Source organism: Xyrauchen texanus, chromosome 39, assembly GCF_025860055.1.
Source record: "Xyrauchen texanus isolate HMW12.3.18 chromosome 39, RBS_HiC_50CHRs, whole genome shotgun sequence".
In the NCBI taxonomy this organism is placed as follows: Eukaryota; Metazoa; Chordata; class Actinopteri; order Cypriniformes; family Catostomidae; genus Xyrauchen; species Xyrauchen texanus.
The window spans coordinates 1,751,768-1,775,026 of NC_068314.1; the positions used below are offsets into that span (position 1 = coordinate 1,751,768).

The window sequence follows — 23,259 nt, forward strand, 5'->3', positions numbered from 1 at the left end:
TAACCAATGAATTTTCCAGCTGTTTGTGATTAAAATAATGGAAAAGAAATGAAAATTACAGTTAAAGGTTTTTATTAATCTCCATGACATTTGCAGGCCTGGAAATCAAAATGTTTAAATTTCCTTCCCTAATACTTCCTGGTTTTCTTTGAATGTTGAAACTCTTTTACTAAGAAAAAATGTAATTGAATTATACATTTTAAAATAACTATGAATAATCTCTGAGATGATAAATAGATGCCACTTGCAGAATTATACATGCAACAATAATGCGGTCATTTGACAACATGTAGCCGTTTGAAATGTTTATTGTTGAATAATGCATTTAAATTAATTAATTAAATAAATAAATAATAGCACACAGTAAATAATGAGTTATATATTCCATTGTGAACACAGCCAGTCACATGATAGCCATGACAATCCTGATTCCATCGATTGTGTGAGTGAGTGTTAATTAAAGATTGTGTTTGTACGTTGACTATATCAAAGTCAATAGTCAATATCAAACAATTTCAGATCTATCAGTGTTTGTTCAGTGTTGCTTGCTCTTCACAGTTCACATGTGATACAACACAAACACATGCGACAACCTGGCTGGGTCTAAGTCAGGCTTATCAATCCATCCATCTAATGATCCACCAATAACTCCACCCATAAAATGGGACAAGACTGCAGTGTACCCAACAGACTCGTGCAGAGCGTGCAAGCCATTGATGCATCACCATTCGGCAGCGCTTAACGTTCGGTCAATCGCACGAGTAAATGTGCATGCTTTGCTTCGGTCAGACTGTGCGGATGACAGCCTACATTCTGTGTTTCATTTGTTTCAGAACAACACGTGATGTAATAAGGAAAACACCACTATTAATCCTTGAGATGTCCAACCCAGAATACAGGTACCCCATCCTTAAACCACAGCCACACTTTAAAAATCTGAGTCTGTTCAAAATATAAATAAAGTTTTAGGATTTTGCAGGTGCGATTCACAGAAAAGGGCTAAATAGTTGATCGGCTTGTGATGCGCGAATGTCTTGCACGTGCAGTGTGAGTCTCGTCACACTCCCATTCAGCTGATGAAAACACACTGTGTGATCATGAGGAAGGATTACATCAAGATGTAGACTACAGGGGCAAAAACATCATATAAATAAAATGGCCTGCTCCACTCTCACTTGTGTGCTAGTGATTACATGATTACAATGACGTAATATAAGACATACTTAAGATTCCACACAATTTCGTGATCAGTAATCAAATAAGCAAATTTGTGACATTGTGTTAACTCATTTTGTACAAAAGGACAGGTTTACTTTCATTAAAGCACTTAAGATGCTCTGTGAAAATTCACATGCAGGATCATGATTATATCATACTCATCAGGTTTTGCACAATATGTTCATTTAAACTGTTATGCTGATAATATCATTTCTACTGGAAAAATAAACGATTAAATTGGAAAAATGCATCTCATCATCACTCATGCTTTGGAAAATCGCATTCATTGGCATGATTTGTCTTCACAGCCATTGACCAGGGAAATAAAAAATGGCACTGCATGTGAAAAAGTTTGCAGACACCTGATTGATCCATTCATTCATCCATCCATCAATAACCCAATCTTTCCATCCATCCATTCATCACTCAATCTTTCCATCCATCCATCACTCAATCTTTCCATCCATCCATCCATCCATCCATCCATCCATCCATCCATCCATCCATCCCTCAATCTTTCCATCCATCCATCCATCACTCAATCCATCCATCCATCCATCACTCAATCTTTCCATCCATCCATCACTCAATCTTTCCATCCAACTATCCATCCATCCATCCATCCATCCATCCATCCATCCATCCATCACTCATCCATCCATCACTCAATCCATCCATCCATCCATCACTCAATCTTTCCATCCATCCATCACTCAATCTTTCCATCCATCCATCACTCAATCTTTCCATCCATCCATCCATCCATCCATCACTCATCCATCCATCCCTCAATCTTTCCATCCATCCATCACTCAATCCATCCATCCATCCATCCATCCACTCAATCTTTCCATCCATCCATCCATCCATCCATCACTCAATCCTTCCATCCATCCATCCATCACTCAATCCATCCATCCATCCCTCAATCTTTCCATCCATCCATCCACCCATCCATCCATCACTCAATCCATCCATCCATCCATCCCTCAATCTTTCCATCCATCCATCCATCCATCCACTCAATCCATCCATCCATCCCTCAATCTTTCCATCCATCCATCCATCCATCCATCCATCCATCAATAACTCAATCTTTTCATCCATCAACCAATAACTCCATTTATCCATCCATCCATCCATCCATCCATGGTGACTGTTATATCATGGATTACCACGTTTTAGTTATTAAGAGTTCTGCACTCACGTCATATGACAGAATCTCTGCTTCGTTGGCGACAGTGAGACCGGCGAGCTCTCCGAGACCAAGTTCGCTCTCCAGTGTCTCATCTGTTCCCATAATAAACGACTTTCCAGAGGATGGGGGAAACGTCAGCGCTTCAACTGTGACACAATTTACACTCAAACACAGAACCACAGCCACACAATGAAACATTAACAGTCAGTTCGATGAGAAATACCCTCGTCTGTGCGTCCGATTGGATGTTCGTTGAGGCGGGGCATACTTGGGCGGACAGGAGGTGCCACCGGCGGCTGAATAGATGACAAATCCTCAGCTTCACGAAGATTAGCCAACATATCCTGCAGTTTACACCTGTTTGGCCCTACAGAGAGAACAATAACCATATTTTATTCCTTTCATATTGTATATTTGGCCGGAGTTGTGACAAATCTAGCTCCCCAAATAGGACCCTAAATTACTCAATTTGCAGAAAGATTTTTTTGTTTGGTTCCACTTGTACTAACAAGTTCTATGGTTGTACCAGCTGGTTAAAATAGTCCCTAATAAACCCTGCAATATTGACCTGCTGACTATACATTATCCCTTAAATCTACTTATCTATTTTAAACATCATTATTCACAATCAAGTATTGTTTAATTATGATTGTATTTACTTGTTCAGTTAATACAGAACTAAATAATTTTTATTATGCATAACAAACGGCTACCCCTCGAGTCTAAAGAGGACATGATTTTTCTTGGGGGTTATATTTGGCACAATACCGGATCTGTAAAACCCAAAACATCAAAAACTGCCTTGACAGAACAACAAAGAAAATGAAGCAGTGCGGAAAATATAATAGTAAAAATGTGATAATCAAGAAAGTAAGCAATCTCTATTTTCTCAGAAGGGAAGCATGAGATGAGTATGTTAAACATGGGCGTGTCCAACACAACAAAGGTGGAAAAAATAGCCACACCCCCTCCACGAGCACCAATCAGAAAAGAGAAAGCATAAAACGCATAGAAAGCAACAGGAAACCAACTAAATGAGCAGGTATGGCGTTGAAATTCAAAATAAACACTAGATTTAAAGAAAAAAGAGAAACGACGGAATAAGAAAGAGTAATTTGTGAAAGAGATGAAACTGTGAACAACAGTATCCTACAGAATAGCATAATGGGAAAAGAGATGAGAGTAAACAAACAGATCGCATGTGCTGGACGTGTTTATTCAGAGCAGCACTGATGAACAGAGGAATGACAGAACCGAGAGAAAAAAGGAAGAGGGGGAAATGACAAAACAGTGTCAAAGACAAACTGAAACGTAGTCAACAGAGGAAGCATTAACAAAAGTAAAATAAATGAATGCGTGTCAGTAAGACTACTGAAGAGAGCTGCTGGTTTTGCCTTTTTTATTTGTTTTGTCAAACTAACGAAAGATTGCAGTTTAGGACTTGAAAGAACGAAAGACGGAAAGAAAGAACAATACACCATTGGACAAAGGTTTGGACACACCTCATTTTCTATTTTGAGATTTCAGAATAATAGTAAAATTCATCAATGCTGAAATAACACAAATGGGAATTATATAGTATGTTAGGATCATGTTGACTGCTTTTTATTAATTTGCTTCAACTCAGTCATTTCTATATATATATATAATAATTGGTATTATATTGGTCTACAGATCTGTAAGATAATGAGAAACATCAGTTTAGTCAAGCGTGTCCAAACGTTTGACTGGTAGTGTACATAAGAAATGAGTGATAAACCGATATATCAGTCAGGCCAATTAAATGGCCAATATTTACTGTTTTGAGATAATAGATATTGGTATTTTTTCCCCTTTTCCTCCCAATTTGGAACGCCCAATTCCCAATGTGCTTTAAAGTCGTCGTGGTGGCGTAGTGATTCGCCTCAATCCATGTGGTGGAGGACAAATCTCAGTTGCCTCCGCATCTGAGACGTCAACCCGCACATCTGATCACGTGGCTTGTTGAGCGTGTTGCCATGGACACATAGCGTGTGTGGAGGTTTCACGCCATCCACCGCGGCACCCACGCACAACTCACCACGCGTGCCAATTTGGTTGCTTAGGAGACCTGGCTGGAGTCACTCAGCACGCCCTGGATTCAAACTCGTGAACTCCAGGTGTGGTAGCCAGCATCTTTACCACTGAGCTACCCAGCCCCCCCATAATCGTTATCGTTTGATAAATGCACCTTGTTAGCCGATCAACAAAAGTGATGTTTTCTTTTTTTAATATTTTTGAGAGAATATTCCATAAATAAGCATTATATCAGCCATTGAAATCCGATATCGGTTCACCAGTAGAAGTAGAAAAGTAAAGGAGAAAGAAAGCTGGAGACCGCGAGCGAAAGAAGTCCAGGCGACTTACTCTTCACCCCTTTCTTGCCCTTGCGTTCCTTCCTGTACTGCTCCTTGAGTTTCGAGATGAGACCTTCATCCACGTCCCAGGCCTCAGATAACGGACTCTGCTCTTCCTTCTCTACACGGAGGAAGAGGAGGATATGGAGGGAGACACCGTTATACCCCTCTCATTTCATTACGACAACCGTCTCATGATGATAATCTTTCAAGATGATAACCAGACAACGTGACTGTACAGTATATTGCGTTGTCTTCGCTGTATGCGACAAAAAACGAACACACAGCATGACCAGTGAAGTCCAATTCACGGACAAATGAATATGAAACAGTTCATTTGATAAGGTTTTGAGCGTTTACATAATGTCTGTTTTACAGTACTTATGGACTAGATGTTTCTATGAGAATGGGATCTATGGTGTTTCTCTGACGTTTGAACTGGAGTTAGACCAATATACCGATTTATCTGTGCCGATAGTTGCTTTTTGTAACTATTGGTCATCTGCAAAAATCTTTGCAGATCAGCACATCCATTGTGTCTCCAACTTCATTTCTTGATTATTCTCTGAATAATAATAATAAACCTTATCTGGTGAAATGAATACAAAAACCTTCATCTGATGATTATATAAACTATAAAAAGCTTAATTTAGTTAATACTTAAATATAGAGGATTGTAAAGGAACCAAGTCTTTGTAATTTAAAAATAAGTGTCCCCGGTGTTTTTCAGGCATGTTTACAGTTAAAAGTATCACATTAAGCACCAAATCTTAATATTATTTATTCCGATTATTATTGGGATTTTGGTTTAATTTTTGATTATTGGGATCTATACATTTATATTTTTTAACATTCTATAAATCAATTTGAAAAAATATCAGTCGATAAATCGGTTATCTGCCTTTTCCACCAACTAAGTTATCGGTATCGGCAAAATCCACGATCGGTCGACCTCTAGTTTGAATGCATGAGTTCAATCTCAGACTAGCTATACAAATGTTCTTTTACAAACGTCACGGTGAACCCCAATTTATACAATGGAAGAAGCCAAACGTATTTCTCCTGAACAAACTAAAGCACCCCAGCTTTACAAAGTCTGCGTTTATACTGCGCGCATCATAATTTTAAAATGATATCTTTTGAGGAGAATGTCACGACCAATCAAGAACTTCAGGGATGAGCTTAAACAGGAGAAATATCACCTTGGAAGAAAAACATCATCAGTACATTTTGTCAAACTACTGGCGAACTAGAAGCTTGTTTGGCCAGTGCAAGTAAAAATGAGCATTGACAGTTCAAACAGTGCTTAAGTTATAAAACACAAGGTCACAAATACTGAGGAGCAGCATTCAAAGTTCCTGCACAATTTCCTATGAGCGTAATCCTGATTGAAGTTTGAGGCCCGGAAAGCCGATTGTTCCATAGAGGGAAGATAAACATGTGAACTGGGTTTTTGGGGAGAAAAATCAGTCCAATTCTCTTCAGAGACTCAACAGTGATGGGTTGGGGTGGGGTAGGGAGTGTACGGCACAGATTACCACAGTGTGTTTGTGTGTGTGAGGAGAAACACACGAGGAGACAGAAAATCATACACTCGAGTGCATTTGATGCCGTGCAACCATCCTGAAATCAAACATTAAACTCGTAAACCATGAAAGAGCCATGTGTTGAGAAAAACATGCCGAAACTGGGTCCAGTGGTAAAACAGGGCAAGACAGGATTAAAACCACCAAACATCCATGAAAACAGTTTCCAAATGTCTGGACAGATCGAGTGATGCTGGATGAATAGCACGCACTGTAATTCTCCAAGACAAGAGCTCCATTTCAAACAAAATGCCCTCGTTTATTATGATATTCTGCACAAGAAAATGAAGCCTACATTTAGGACCATTCAGATTCTTTTTGATAGTCACATTGTTATTTAGGACACTGATCACATTTTACCACCCCATTCTCATTACCGTAACACTTCCGGACATTTTACATTTACCACTCCCATTGTTCTCAATGATGACTCATTACTGTAACGCAATCGTTTTATTTTTTACTGTATTACAGTAGAAAGACTTTGAGTGATTTGAATTAACATGAGTGAAAATGAAAGGCAGAGCCAATGGAGTACTAACAGATTGTATAAAGTAAATACTTTACAATTGAAATAATATATCATTTTTATCACAATGCGATCATGAGAATTGGTGCCTTAAATGTGCTTAACTGTCTTGAAAATAATGTCACAATGTAAAAAGATCTCAATAAGCCGGAAAAGGGGCATCATTTTCTATTTGCAAGATTTAATTTATTATTTGTTTCTTTTGATTTTGGAGTGAAATGGGACCAGGACATTTTCTTGACAGGTGAGAATCACCCTAGTGTGCTGCCTACCTAGAATGCATTTATTGATTTTTTTTCTCCCCAATTTGAAACGCTCAATTCCCAATGCGCTCCAAGTCCTCGTGGTGGCGTGGTGACTCGCCTCAATCCGGGTGGTGGAGGATGAATCTCAGTTACCTCCGCGTCTGAGACCGTCAATCCGCGCATCTTATCACGTGGCTTGAGCGAATTACCATGGAGACGTCACGTGTGTGGAGGCTTCACGCTATTCTCCACGATCAATGCACAACTCACCACACGCCCCAACGAGAACCACATTATTAGTGACCACAAGGAGGTTACCCCATGTGACTCTACCCTCCCTAGCAACCGGGCCAATTTGGTTGCTTAAGAGACATGACTGGAGTCACTCGCGACTCCAGGGGTGGGCGTCAATACTTGCTACCCAGGCCCGCTACCTAGAATGCATTTTGTCACAATAGCTGGTACAAACAATTGCAGCAACGTTAAGCCAGCTGCTAAGATTCCTTGTTTTAGCCAATGGCAACATCGCATTTATAATTTGTGGAGAAAGCAATCCCAAAACGCATTACGACGAACTTGTAAAACAATTAATCCAAAATGGGCTTCAAATGTATGAGATGTGAGTACAGATACAACAGTATGATTTCTGTAAAGCTGCTTTGAAACAATGTATACACTGAATAAACATGACTGACTCAAAACAAATGCATTTTAATTTAAAAACTAAAAATTATTGCGAAAAGTGGTACAATCTAACTGATCTCGTTCGCTTATGCAACGTGGCAAATATCAAACTTCATTTGAATAAATTATGTGGAGTATATGTCGAGGACTATTTGTATGATACACGAGTTACAGCCGGTGCAGAACGTTTCAAATCAATCACATATGAGGTTTCATCTGGGTTAGGATGCAACCTTAGAAGGTAGCTGCCTTATTAGGCAGTAGACAGCAAGGCAGATCACTTAGTTTTGATTTAAGAGCTCTGGTCACTGATTGTCCACATAATTCTCCTGCTGTCAACACAAGTTCTAATCTAGTATTAAAATAAAACTAATTCTGCATCCGTTTGCACAAACTGCCGCTGTACGATGCGGTTCTTACCCCAGTCGGGTCTGTCTGCAGCAGAGGTCGTTTCAGACGGGCCCTCCATATCATCACTGTTAGCCAGAAAATCAAAGCCCTTCAGGACTTCCTCTGTGTCCAGATCATCACTCATATCTGCTGAGGAAGAGGAGGGCGAGGGAGACACCTTCCTCCTCACCATCTACACCAGAGAGAAAGAGAAATGGGAGGACAGGAAGCAGGAAGTGTTACTGATGGCAGCTGGTGTGTGTCTCGTTCTCGAATGAAGATGTAACTGTCATATTCTCTGTGGTCCAGTGTGTCGCGCTATGAATGTTTTTGGCAAGGGTGTTGGTTTGGTCTGAACATTTGTTTTGGTTTAGAAAGTGTATTAAAGGGATATTTGATGAATAAAAAGATAATTCTGTCTTTTTATTTTCATGTTTATGTAATCATTTTTAATTTGTGTGCCATGTGTCCCTCATTAAATTGTTGATGCAAAATGTTACAGGCATTTTTTTCTAAACTCGTTTTTTTCCCTTTCAGGATTAAAGTTGCAATATTTGATCATAAATATAATAATATACACCGATCAGCCACAATATTAAAACCATCTGCTTAATATTGAGTAGGTCCCCCTCATGCCTCCAAAACAGCGCCAACCCTCCTCTGAGATCAGCATTCAGAGATGATATTCTTCAGCACGATTGTACAGAGCGGTTATCTGAGTTACTGCAGACTTTATCAGTTTAAACCAGTCTGGCCATTCTTTGTTGATATTAACAAGTGTTTCATACACAGAACTGACCCTCACTGGATGTGTTTTGTTTTTGGCATCATTCAGAGTAAATTCTAGAGACTGTTGAGTGTGGAAAAAAAAAAAAAAAAACATCCCAGAAGATATTTTAGGAATATGTTTGTACACCCAGACATTTAAATCACTATCATGATTTTACATTTTTATGCAGAGAAGACTGAAGATAAGATAAGTGAATTTCGCAGTTTCCAGCTTTTCCCCCAAACAGTTCACTGCAGCAAATGATGAGCAAATGGTGGCACAGAAGTGCACAAAGAGTGTATTTGTTCAATTCTCTGTAATTTCCTGACCAATGATTTGTTGTGGAGACATTAAAAGCTTAATGTGCTGACATTTTGGGCTTGGCCCGTTTTTCTTTGCCCAGGAGTGTGTGTATATATATTTATACAATATAATAAATATATAATTTATATCATATATATATATATATATATATATATATATATATATATATATATACACACACACACACACTCACCTAAAGGATTATTAGGAACACATACTAATACTGTGTTTGACCCCTTTCAGCCTTCAGAACTGCCTTAATTCTACATGGCATTGATTCAACAAGGTGCTGAAAGCATTCTTTAGAAATGTTGGCCCATATTGATAGGATAGCATCTTGCAGTTGATGGAGATTTGTGGGATGCACATCCAGGGCACGAAGCTCCCGTTCCACCACATCCCAAAGATGCTCTATTGGGTTGAGATCTGGTGACTGTGGGGGCCATTTTAGTACAGTGAACTCATTGTCATGTTCAAGAAACCAATTTGAAATGATTCGAGCTTTGTGACATGGTGCATTATCCTGCTGGAAGTAGCCATCAGAGGATGGGTACATGGTGGCCATAAAGGGATGGACATGGTCAGAAACAATGCTCAGGTAGGCCGTGGCATTTAAACGATGTCCAATTGGCACTAAGGGGCCTAAAGTGTGCCAAGAAAACATCCCCCACACCATTACACCACCACCACCAGCCTGCACAGAGGTAACAAGGCATGATGGATCCATGTTCTCATTCTGTTTACGCCAAATTCTGACGCTACCATCTGAATGTCTCAACAGAAATCGAAAAATTGTAGCCTCTTTTTCCTATTTGTAGTGGAGATGAGTGGTATCCGGTGGGGTCTTCTGCTGTTGTAGCCCATCTGCCTCAAGGTTGTGCGTGTTGTGGCTTCACAAATGCTTTGCTGCATACCTCGGTTGTAACGAGTGGTTATTTCAGGCAAAGTTGCTCTTCTATCAGCTTGAATCAGTCGGCCCATTCTCCTCTGACCTCTAGCATCAACAAGGCATTTTCGCCCACAGGACTGCCACATACTGGATGTTTTTCCCTTTTCACACCATTCTTTGTAAACCCTAGAAATGGTTGTGCGTGAAAATCCCAGTAACTGAGCAGATTGTGAAATACTCAGACCGGCCCGTCTGGCACCAACAACCATGCCACGCTCAAAATTGCTTAAATCACCTTTCTTTCCCATTCTGACATTCAGTTTGGAGTTCAGGAGATTGTCTTGACCAGGACCACACCCCTAAATGCATTGAAGCAACTGCCATGTGATTGGTTGATTAGATAATTGCATTAATGAGAAATTGAACAGGTGTTCCTAATAATCCTTTAGGTGAGTGTACACTGATCAGCCACAACATTAAAACCCCTGACAGGTCAAGTGAATCACATTATCTCGTTACAGTGGCAGCTGTCAAGGGGTGGGACATATTAAGCAGCAAGTGAACAAACAGTTCTTGAATTTCATGTGTTGGAAGCAGGAAAAATGGGCAAGAGTAAGAATCTGAGTGACTTTGACAAGGGCCAAATTGTGGGGTGTTCCCGGTATGCAGTGGTTAGTGCCTACCAAAAGTGGGCCAAGGAAGAACCAAGTGAAACGGCGAAAGGGTCATGGGCGCCCAAGGCTCATTGATGCATGTGGGGAGCGAAGGCTAGCCCGTCTGGTCCGATTCCACTGGAGAGCTAATGTAGCAAAAATGTTTACAAAATAAAAAAAAACTTAATGCTGGCCATGATAGAAAGGTGTCAGGACACACAGTGCATCACAGCCTGCTCTGTATGGCGCTGCGTAGCTGCAGACCGGTCAGAGTGCTCATGCCGACCCCTGTGCATCGTTTACCTGGGGAAGAGATGCCAGCAGGATGCGCTATGGGAAGAGGGCAGGTCAGAGGAGGCAATGTGATGCTCTGATGCTCTGTGCAATGTTCTGCTGGGACACCTTGGGTCCTGGCATTCATGTGGATGTTACTTTGAAACGTACACCTACCTAAAGATTGTTGCAGACCACGTACACCCCTTCATGGCAACAGTATTCCCTGATGGCAGTGGCCTCTTTCAGCAGGATAATGCGCCCTGCCACACTGCACACATTTTTGAGGAACATGACAAAAGAGTTGAAGGAGATAACTTTAAATCCCCCAGATCTCAATATGAGCGTCTATGGGTTGTGCTGGACCAACAAGTCCGATCCATGGAGGTCCAACCTTGCAAGACTTAAAGGATCTGCTGCCAGATACCACAGGACACCTTCAGAGGTGGCACGAGGGGGACCAACATGATATTAGGCAGGTGGTTTTAATGTTGTGGCTGATCAGTATATATATATATATATATATATATATATATATATATATATATATATATATATATATATATATATATATATACATATATACACACACACACATAATATTTTAATACAATATATTAAATAAATAATAAAAGTTATAATATATATATATATATATATATATATATATATATATATATATATATATATATATATATATATATATATATATAAACTGTACATTAAAGCAATACTAAATTTTTTTCCATATATGTTTATATTATAATAAAATATCTAAAAAATATAATATTAAAATATATATATTTTTACATAATTGTTTACAAACACTATGTTCTATGTGAGATTTAAGCTAATGTTTTTGTTTATTGAAGATGGTTTGGATAACTGATATCTCTGGACATAGTCTAAGCAAGAATAAAATACTTTCATTTTACAAAAAAAAAACAAACAAAAAAATCCAACGTTCACAATAATTCATGTATTTCAGTAGTCTCTTCTCAACTTTAATAAAGTTCATTCCCATTGTTCATCTTCACCCATGGTTTCGTGAGATTCTTATGCAGTTCTCTGAACGTGTACGGGTGTTTACTCACGGTTGCGAGGTCAATGATGGTCTTGTTTTGTCCCTCGCTCTCTTCATCCTCGTCTTCATCGCTGAATTCAGCCGCAGCTCTCTCGATGAACTTGAAGGCTTCCAACACCGTAGCGGAGTCTGACATCTCTGGTTTACTGTAGTCGAAAGGGTAGAAATACAGACAAATAAAGAGTAAAAGATACGTGTGAGACCAAAACAAGACAAATGAAGTAAAGCAACAACAGGGAAAACAAACCTTCACATATGCATGTTTCTGAGAATAGTTCTTACATTTCATCTATCACACCCTGAGGCTAATTCATCATGTTACCTGTTCACATTTCACACAGTGCAAATCATTTCCATATCTCAAAAAGCTTAAAGTTTTCATCATGAAAACTTTAGAAATTGACCCTGTCGGGATGAAAAGATTTAGAAATTGTGGCCAATTCTGCTTTAAACACAGTTCACAGAATGTATTGTTTGATCAGTTTGTTCTTTCAATAGTGGCCTAGTCAGACAGATAGAAAAAAATACATATAACTAAAATTATATTGCTAACAGCAAAAAAACAGAAAAAACTAAATAAAAATAAAAACCTAATATTGGCCAATTTATCCTCACTTGTTAAAGAAAAACAATACCAATATCAGCAGATATACATCTATCTATCTATCTATCTATTGATCAAATTGGCCAATATATCTTCACCGTTAAAATGGTAAAAGAAAAATTGTAACAATACAAAGATGGGAAAGGAGGAAGTTGGGACCGGCTTAAAAAACATGTACACATTTATTTCTTAAACATAACATAAAACAACTTCACATAATGCTTCCCCACAGACACAGCTTCATGTGTCTCTCTCTTCCCGTCTGAAGTGGTCTCATCTCCTTAAATACTCCCACTGCTTAAATCAATATCGTCCGATATATCCTCGATGATAAAATGACGTTAATATCGTTCGATATATCCTCGATGATAAAATGACGTTAATATCGTCCGATATATCCTCGATGATAAAATGACGTTAATATCGTCTGATATAACATCGATGATAAAATGACGTTAATATCGTCTGATATATCCTCGATGATAAAATGACGTTATTATCGTCCGATATATCCTCGATGATAAAATGACGTTAATATCGTCCGATATATCCTCGATGATAAAATTACGTTAATATCGTCCGATATATCCTCGATGATAAAATTACGTTATTATCGTCCGATATATCCTCGATGATAAAATGACGTTAATATCGTCCGATATATCCTCGATGATAAAATGACGTTAATGTCGTCCGATATATCCTCCATGATAAAATGACGTTAATGTCGTCCGATATATCCTCAATGATAAAATGACGTTAATATCGGCCGATATATCCTCGATGATAAAATGACGTTAATATCGTCCGATATATCCTCGATGATAAAATGACGTTAATATCGTCCGATATATCCTCGACGATAAAAAGAAGTTAATATCGTCCGATATATCCTCAATTACAAAAAAGAAGTTAATATCGGCCGATATATCCTCAATTACAAAAAAGACGTTAATATAGTCCGATATATCCTCGATGATAAAATGACGTTAATATCGTCCGATATATCCTCAATTACAAAAAAAGAAGTTAATATCGTCCGATATATCCGCAATTACAAAAAAAGAAGTTAATATCGGCCGATATATCCTCGATAATAAAATGACGTTAATATCGTCCGATATGTCCTCGATAATAAAATGACGTTAATATTGTCCGATATATCCTCGATGATAAAATGACGTTAATATCGTCCGATATATCCTCGATGATAAAATGAAGTTAATATCGTCCGATATATCCTCGATAATAAAATGAAGTTAATATCGTCCGATATATCCTCGATGATAAAATGAAGTTAATATCGTCCGATATATCCTCGATGATAAAATGACGTTATTATCGTCCGATATATCCTCAATGATAAAATGACGTTAATATCGTCCGATATATCCTCGATGATAAAATGACGTTATTATCGTCCGATATATCCTCGATGATAAAATGACGTTAATATTGGCCAATATATCCTCAATGATAAAATGACGTTAATATCGTCCGATATATCTTCGATGATAAAATTACGTTAATATCGTCCGATATATCCTCGATGATAAAATTACGTTAATGTCGTCCGATATATCCTCAATTACAAAAAAAGAAGTTCATATCGGCCGATATATCCTCAATGACAAAAAAGAAGTTAATATCGTCCGATATATCCTCAATTACAAAAAAGACGTTAATATCGTCCGATATATCCTCAATTACAAAAAAGAAGTTAATATCGTCCGATATATCCTCAATTACAAAAAAGAAGTTAATATCGTCCGATATATCCTCAGTTACAAAAAAGAAGTTAATATCGTCCGATATATCCTCAATTACAAAAAAGACGTTAATATCGTCCGATATATCCTCGATGATAAAAAGAAGTTAATATCGTCCGATATATCCTCAATTACAAAAAAAGACGTTAATATCGTCCGATATATCCTCAATTACAAAAAAGACGTTAATATCGTCCGATATATCCTCAATTACAAAAAAGACGTTAATATCGTCCGATATATCCTCAATTACAAAAAAAGACGTTCATATCGGCCGATATATCCTCAATTACAAAAAAAGAAGTTAATATCGTCCGATATATCCTCAATTACAAAAAAAGAAGTTAATATCAGCAGACAAATCTTAACTGACTTTAAAAAAAATGTCGATATACATCTTCACTGACTAAAAAAAGCTAATAAAACAGCCCTTGATACTCTGCTGGAGAAACCCTTATGAAGTCCTACAGACTCACTGACCCGATCATGGTGGTGCTGTCCTTCAGAGAGGACGGTTCGGTTCCGTTCACCATGGGTTCTGGTCTCTTGTCTCCGGGTCTCTCTCCGCTGTCTCCTGTCAGTCCGAGCAAAGATTTGACCCGCTGTGACTTCACATCGAGGATGGTGTCAGTGTAGCCCACCTCCTGCAGGTACCTGAGAGAAACAGAACCCACACCAGGGGTGAGAAATCCAGGGGAAAATCATGGGTTATGTCACATTCTCATGTGTTGGTTTATGTGTGCTTGGTATTTTCCAAACACTTCAGATTGCATTTGAACTCACTGAGGGGGCAGTTTCAATTTATATTCATGTATTCATCTAATATTTATTCAAATTACAATAACTGTGACGCTAATGATTACTGTTGCTTCAACACAGCTAACATCAAAACAGCATACTTGTGCAACTACACGTTTAACTTCAAAATAAAAAAGAAATAAGAAATTAGATTTTGATCAAGATGAAGCCTATTTTTAGGATCAAAGATTTTTTGCCACGTGACATTTTCATGACAATTAATCACATTCTCATAACTCTGTAGCTCAATTCAAATCTTATGCCACAGCATGAAAATACATCAATATAAATATAATGCATTGCAAAAAAAAAATCGTATTCTCTTTTTTTTATTATTATCAGAAAGTAGTTTACTAAAAGTTTACCAAGTCTTTAATTTATTCTGATTTTTTATTATATTTCAGTAATATTTACTGTAGCATTAAGTATCTAATAAAAATCTAATACAAAATCAGATTCATTACAGTAATGAGAATTTTGGGAGGGAAATATGCTTAATTGTCATGAAAATAATGTAAAAAAAATAAATAAAATAAATAAATAAAAGTTCTAAAAACAGGCTTCATTGTAATGTACTGTAATTAGATTTTGGCCTGAAACATGACCCGGACATGTTCTTGACAAGTTTTTGCTAAATTTCCCCAAGTCTTAACCACAACAAAACCAAGACCGGTTAAACAAGAACATACCAATCGCGCTTTCTTCAGGAATATTTGCCTCTGATGTTTCTGACGAGTTAATTCAAACAGTATTTAAGAGATATCCACCCAATCACGTACCTTGAGTTATGTAAAACCCTGAACGCAACTATCCTGTAATCCTGTGCTAATGTTCCTGTGGTCTGTTTGTCAGTCAGATTTTTCATGGATCAGAACTTGTTAATGTCAGTTTTAAGACAGAAAAGAGAGAAAGAGACTTGCACCCGTCTATTGCTGTACCAGTCTCTCTCCAGCACAACAAACTGAATGAGCCGAAACAATCCAGCATTCATTCAGACTTACTGTCTCTGACACACACATACTCTCACTCTCTCTGATTCCCGAACGAATGACTCTTACAAACCGGTTCTTTTGAATCTACAGCACGGCCAGTGTAGTCAAGACCCGAACGATTGACTCTTACATACCGGTTCTTTTGAATCTACAGCACGGCCAGTGTAGTCCGATTCCCGAACGAATGACTCTTACATACCGGTTCTTTTGAATCTACAGCACGGCCAGTGTAGTCCGATTCCCGAACGAATGACTCTTACATACCGGTTCTTTTGAATCTACAGCACGGCCAGTGTAGTCCGATTCCCGAACGAATGACTCTTACATACCGGTTCTTTTGAATCTACAGCACGGCCAGTGTAGTCCGATTCCTGAACGAATGACTCTTACATACCGGTTCTTTTGAATCTACAGCACGGCCAGTGTAGTCCGATTCCCGAACGAATGACTCTTACATACCGGTTCTTTTGAATCTACGGCACGGCCAGTGTAGTCCGATTCCCGAACGAATGACTCTTACATACCGGTTCTTTTGAATCTACAGCACGGCCAGTTTAGTCCGATTCCCGAACGAATGACTCTTACATACCGGTTCTTTTGAATCTACAGCACGGCCAGTGTAGTCCGATTCCTGAACGAATGACTCTTACATAACGGTTCTTTTGAATCTACAGCACGGCCAGTGTAGTTCGATTCCTGAACGAATGACTCTTACATAACGGTTCTTTTGAATCTACAGCACGGCCAGTGTAGTCCGATTCCTGAACGAATGACTCTTACATAACGGTTCTTTTGAATCTACAGCACGGCCAGTGTAGTTCGATTCCTGAACGAATGACTCTTACATAACGGTTCTTTTGAATCTACAGCACGGCCAGTGTAGTCCGATTCCTGAAGGAATGACTCTTACATAACGGTTCTTTTGAATCTACAGCACGGCCAGTGTAGTCCGATTCCTGAAGGAATGACTCTTACATAACGGTTCTTTTGAATCTACAGCACGGCCAGTGTGGTCCGATTCCCGAACAAATGACTCTAATGAGCAGATTATTTCCAGTGAATCAAATCAACTTAGCAAGAATTGTATTATATTTATTTTGGATATGTTATCTGTTCTGTTAAAATCTGAAATGATTTTGGCAACAGGCTGCTGAGGGCAATAAATGCAATAAGAACCATTAAGGAACAGTAATCGATACACTCCAAATGATTCCCAGCCCTAGTATTAAAACATTATTAGCAGTATTAGAAATATTGTTAGTGGTTTTAAAAACAGTATTAAAAATACTAATACAACAATAGAAAATGTATTATCAGTCTATTTTCTATATAGATGAAGGACACATTTTTCTCAGGTAACCAAACTAAACTGGAATGTCAACAATCCTCTCATGAAATCAATGCAGAACTGAAAGCAACACTTTGTGTCCTCATTAAACACAGATCACACAGGTCTGTGAAGGCTTTTCCCATGATACCTGTGGGGGACAGGTCTTCCGTATAGAGTGTTTTTGTCGAATGGTAGATGTTTTCTAATCCGACAGCATTTGACTTTCTGTTGGAGACATCATTAACTACACGTTACTGTTTTGATACTTTTCCGTCACCCTTACAACTGTGAGCAGACAGCAACACAGATATAAAAATGCAAGTTTGATGTACAATAGTTTGCAGACATAAATGCTTCCAAAACTTAGTGAGCGGCCTACCTAGACAACATTTTAAGGCATTATAGGTTGATTTTATAGTGTTCTTTCTGAAGGGTCAGGTTAAAAATGAGCTTCTTAGTGATGGAACGATCAATATTATGCAACACATGAGCCGTCACGCCTCAAAGCCAAACAAAAAATCACTTAAAGAAAAACTCTGCAGCAGCTGCATCTAAAAATGAATACACTTTAAAGCACCGGCACAAAAATAAAGTGACAGACTAGACGGTTGTTGGTGAATTTACATGCAGTATTGGGAGTTTTCTAATGACCTTTTGAGTTCAAAAGCAGTGTGATGCATTATATTTAGAATTATAATAAACAAGTTATGATTTCTAACTTTCAATTAAATTAATTACTTTTAAGATTACTTGAGTTGCACATATTTCTGAATCATAAGCTGCAAGCAGTGATTAGCGGGCCCTCGCACCCTGGTGCACGTTGGGGCTGCTGTGCCAGGGGAATGTCCCTCCAATTTGTTTAGCATTTTTTAGCACATATATGTTAAGTGTGTATCACAGTGTAAAACATGTCATTTCCTGTTGCCAGTAGGTGGCGCTATGACTACAACTGAATATTGGATTATAGAAGTGTTCAGGCCGGGACTATTATCAAACATTTGTCTTTTGGAGCAGATTGGACATTGTACGTTTGAGTTAAAACAACTTCCTGCTTCATGGCGAAACATTGAAATATGCCAGGCCGCCACGGGGCGCACAATGTAGAAATTTTGTAAGTGGGGCTATAGAGCCATTTTGCCACACCTCATTCTGAAACCCATATCAGATGTACATTTTCGCCACTTCTGGTGTGTCCAAAGTTTTGTGAGCTTTCGAGTATGTTTAGGCCCTAAAAAATGCGATTCACTTTGTGCATAATGAATAACAATAAACGGAGCAGATACATTAGGGTCCTCGCACTTCTGTGCTTGTGCCCTAATTATGTTAATATGTACATCTGTTTATGTTTCTGTGACTGCTAAAGGGTAACATGTCATTTGTTAGGGAGACATGTGAGGTGCTGGTGAGCATATGACTTGCGTGCAACAATGAACATGGAGGAAATATAGACATTATTTTGAATTGGTTAAGCAGAAAAACTAAAACTTTAGTAAAAGTAGGGCTGTCAATCGATGAATTAAGAAAAAAATATGACATGATATGCTGTCCAGTTGTGTTTGAACGCAAGAAAGCATCCTCATCTTGTGCTGTCGCTAGCGTCACGTCTGACTGTGTTTTGTTGAGCGTCGCTTACTGCCCCCCGCTGAAAACAGCTGCTACTTCAAGCTTGAATTGCTCCAATGGAACAAATATTCCATGGTACGGTCCGAGGACATGATTGTGTTAAAATGTGTTATTTTTTTATATACAAATGTGATTACTTTCAAAGTATGACGAAATAATCTGTAAAACCAGAAGTAATTAGTAACTTGTAATGGATTACTTTGAGTAACTAACCCAGCATTAAATGGATAAGATTTCTAAGAGTCATTCAAATTCAGATCGATTCACTAAATGAATCATTCAAACAAATTTGTGAACCGTTTCCACTGATTCATTGAAACAAACCGACTCAAAAAAACGATTCACTCACAAATCAGGCATCCATATGACTTGCAAGTTTTGCGATGCACAAGAGATTTATCTAGCAGATTAAAGAGCAAAGCAGAAATGGAAAAATGTCCATTCACAGATTTTATTAATTTCCAGGCCTAGAAAACGAGTTTCAAAATTCCCTGATATTTCCAGGTTTTTCACAACAGTGGGAATCCTGCATGCCTAATGTATACAAGTGTGTGTGTATGTGTGAGAGACTCACTGTCTCAGCAGTTGTCGTCCTTGTTTCCAGCTCAGTTGACTGTTGGGCGGCTCAGGAAGTGTCTCGTTCTCGTTGCCGTCATCTACAGGTCAAAGGTCAGATACAGATCAGATATGGCTCAGATCAGACCCCCCCCAATAATTGATATCCTTGTCACTGTTCTGCTGCACCGCTCGTCAATGTCATAATGCCAATCAAATCGATGTAGGCGGGACTTAAATTTAAGAAGCTAAGCGGGAACCTTGTGGAGCGCCGTGCATCAGCAAGCAGTTCAGGTTAAGAGTGTTTGAATCATGTGAGAGGTCATTTTGTAACTAAACATGCAATATTGGCACTAGGGTTGGGCGATGTCCCCTAAATTGGCAGTTGACGATGTTGACAGTAAAACGGGGGTAAAATTTTTTTTTTTCAAAAATTATATGAAAAATTATAATTTCGTTATTTTACTAACCCAACTAATGACTCGTCGGCGCTTTATCAGTAGGTTGCACGACACGTGAAGCATTTTTTTTTTTTAGCTTTCACTTAAGAAGAGTTGTGCACTTTTTATTTTAATATATCTCGTTACATAAATACTATTTTCCACTTAAAAACTATAATTTTGTTATTTTACTCACTGATGAGCAAAAGGTCGAGGCAGAAATGACCATGTACCTGCAGGAAATGGCCAATGATGGGGAAGAGGACCCGCTGACTTGGTGGAAACGAACGACAAAAGGTTTCCGTTCATGGCAAGATTAGCACGGAAATATCTGTGTGCTACCAGTACTCCATCAGAGCGGGTCTTCAGCACAGCGGGTAGTGTAGTTACTCCAATCCGCAGCTTATAAAAACCAGATAAAGTGAATATGTTGGTATTTCTGGCCAGAAACATCGAAATTTAAACATAGTCTATGGTGAAAGATATTAGACTTCTTTACGCATTTTTCGCCATCCGTTCTTGGAGCTATTCGATTTTGCATATTATTTTTTAAACGTTCATTTGTGTAGTTCATATGACCACTTTACAATATTTCAATAACATCATTTATTTTGTAGCCTGTGCTGAAGTTAATTGTGCTGCTAATTATAAGTGAAATGTTAATGCCGAGTTTCGGTCTGAGTGTTGTTCCGTTTCTTGTTCTTTATTTCTTGTTCTTCTATGTTTTAATAAATGTGTGTTATTCATATTCACCTTGTTTCTTTCATTTGATTTGACATTATGGATTTATGGCCAAGGACATTTTTCTTTAAAAGTATTAACCAGACAAAAGTTATTTGACGTTCGCTGGTCTGGGTTGATCTTAAACTGCCGCTTCAGTGTATACAAGAGCTATGTGACAATGAGCAAGATTTTCTGAGACACTACAACTACTAATAATTCATTAATAAAGGCTATTTTCTTGTAGCCTACAACATAACATATTTTAATCTAAATGTACAGTGTAAGACATGTAAAAAAAAGACAAGAAGCTAACAATGTCAAGATCAATATTTGTGTAGCCTGCCTGACACGGTATTTTCACAGACTAACACGTCACGTCTCTGGCATATACTACAGTATTTAAAATAGCATATATGCATTAGTTATATTCTCAATTTAATTTACAGAGCAATCCCTGCAAAGTTTTTAGGTTAACTATAGAAGAGACTAGGATTAGTGAGTCACACTAGCAAGACTTGCAAAAGGGGGCGTGGCATCACGATGGTGGCTCTACATCGTGATGTTGGTCAGCCATCACGATGGACAACGATATCGTCCATCGGCACAACCCTAATTGGCACACTGTTTTATGATTGAAATCTTGTACTGACCGACAGTAATTTCCAAGGTTGTAAAGTATTCACCGCTTCGAATCGAAAACGTCACGTACAGTACGTGATTTGTATGTCAAGTGAATGTGAACACATTAACGGAGCAGCTTTCAGCATATCAGGCTTAAGACAGAGCGAATGTGTGTACATTGTAAAGAATTGAATGAGGTAATCTGGCAGGCTTTTGAAGGAACTGTTTTGATAATTCACAAGACACAATGATCTATAAACAGAGCGTCATCATCCACAGATTAGCACTAAACATGGCACGACCTGTGGGTTGTGACTTTAATTGTGCTTTTAGGTTTTGGCAAGGACAGTGTCATGCATTTTTCATGCAAATATTATGAGGTAATAATTAACAATCAATTTAAGATTGTTTTAAGATTTGCATCTCCTAAGAGTCTTCTTCTAGAAGAGATACTTTTATTTAGAGTATGTCTTGTCAGGACTGTGCTCAAAAAATGTGCCTAAAAATAGAAAATGTACTTTTACTCGCTCATTTCCTCACCTTTATGTTGTTGAAAACCCATATACTGTTACTCTGTTGGAACATAAAAACAGGTATTTTAAGCAGCGCTGTTCACAGTTTATAGTGAGCAGGATCTGTCAAGCTTCGAAATACTATAAAGCACTATTAAAGGTTCAGTATAAAGACCCAAGCTTTCTGGGGACATACAACAGATTTGTGTTGTATGGACTACTTTTAAGGTATTTTAATAATATATTATTGGTATTGGTATAATAATATTTTTCTTCATTCTCTTTGGACCTTGACAGCAGTGCTCAATATGAACTGTGATAGGATTCTTGAAGAAAATATAGTGTATAAAGATTGTACTGTCAGAAAAAAACAATGAGGGACAACTTGATCTGCGTGTCTGTTTACTATACACCGCTAAGAAAGCCAGAATGTTCTCTGATAAGAACAGAGAGTAAAATGCATTTATTATTTTGCCAAGATGAAAATAGATGCAGTTTTGATGCAAAGAGAGTTGAAGCAGCAATTTCCCGGCATCTTTCTTCTCTCTGCTGGTTGTGTAAAGTTTGTGGAGGCGTGTCAGTCGGCGCCCAGGACTGTCCGTGTCAGCGCCTGATTTCATTCATTCTGCCAGTGCAACAGTGTGTGATAAATCAATGGCAAAATGCATTAAACTGTAAAACTATATGTGCTCAAAACCAATGAGTTTATGAAAATCATAATTAATAATAATAATAATAATAATAATAATAATAATAATATGTCATCATTTATATAGCAGCGTAATGTAGTATATTTGTGTCGCTAAAATAGCTGGAAGTGGCTTATACCGGAAATGGTCCACATTCAAGGTTAATAATGGCAGCACCTTAGTTTTGAAGAAAAATAGCATACCTTGTGTTTTACTAGATGTGCTATGAAGCATTTTGTGTTAAATTGCAAAAAGGTGCTATAAAAATAAAGTTATTATTATTATTCTTGTGGTATAAACTATTCCAGATAAACTCCGTCCCTAAATGACAATTCAATTCAAAACGAACTGTGGTTGGTCGCTTTTCATGTCATTCAAATGGTCTT

The 23,259-nt window shown here is 38.0% G+C and overlaps 1 protein-coding gene across 1 annotated transcript in view; it reads right to left on the minus strand.

Moving 5' to 3' along the window:
* LOC127632523 (striatin-like) overlaps positions 1–23,259 on the minus strand; it is a 67,687-nt gene that overhangs the window by 9,424 nt on the left and 35,004 nt on the right. Inside the window, exons 4-10 of the mRNA XM_052111144.1 lie at positions 19,908–19,989; positions 15,071–15,244; positions 12,228–12,363; positions 8,256–8,418; positions 4,802–4,912; positions 2,640–2,783; positions 2,426–2,562 (exon numbers count right to left, since the gene is read on the minus strand). Coding sequence (XP_051967104.1) covers positions 2,426–2,562; positions 2,640–2,783; positions 4,802–4,912; positions 8,256–8,418; positions 12,228–12,363; positions 15,071–15,244; positions 19,908–19,989 — 947 coding nt within the window. The remainder of the gene's footprint in view (positions 1–2,425; positions 2,563–2,639; positions 2,784–4,801; positions 4,913–8,255; positions 8,419–12,227; positions 12,364–15,070; positions 15,245–19,907; positions 19,990–23,259) is intronic.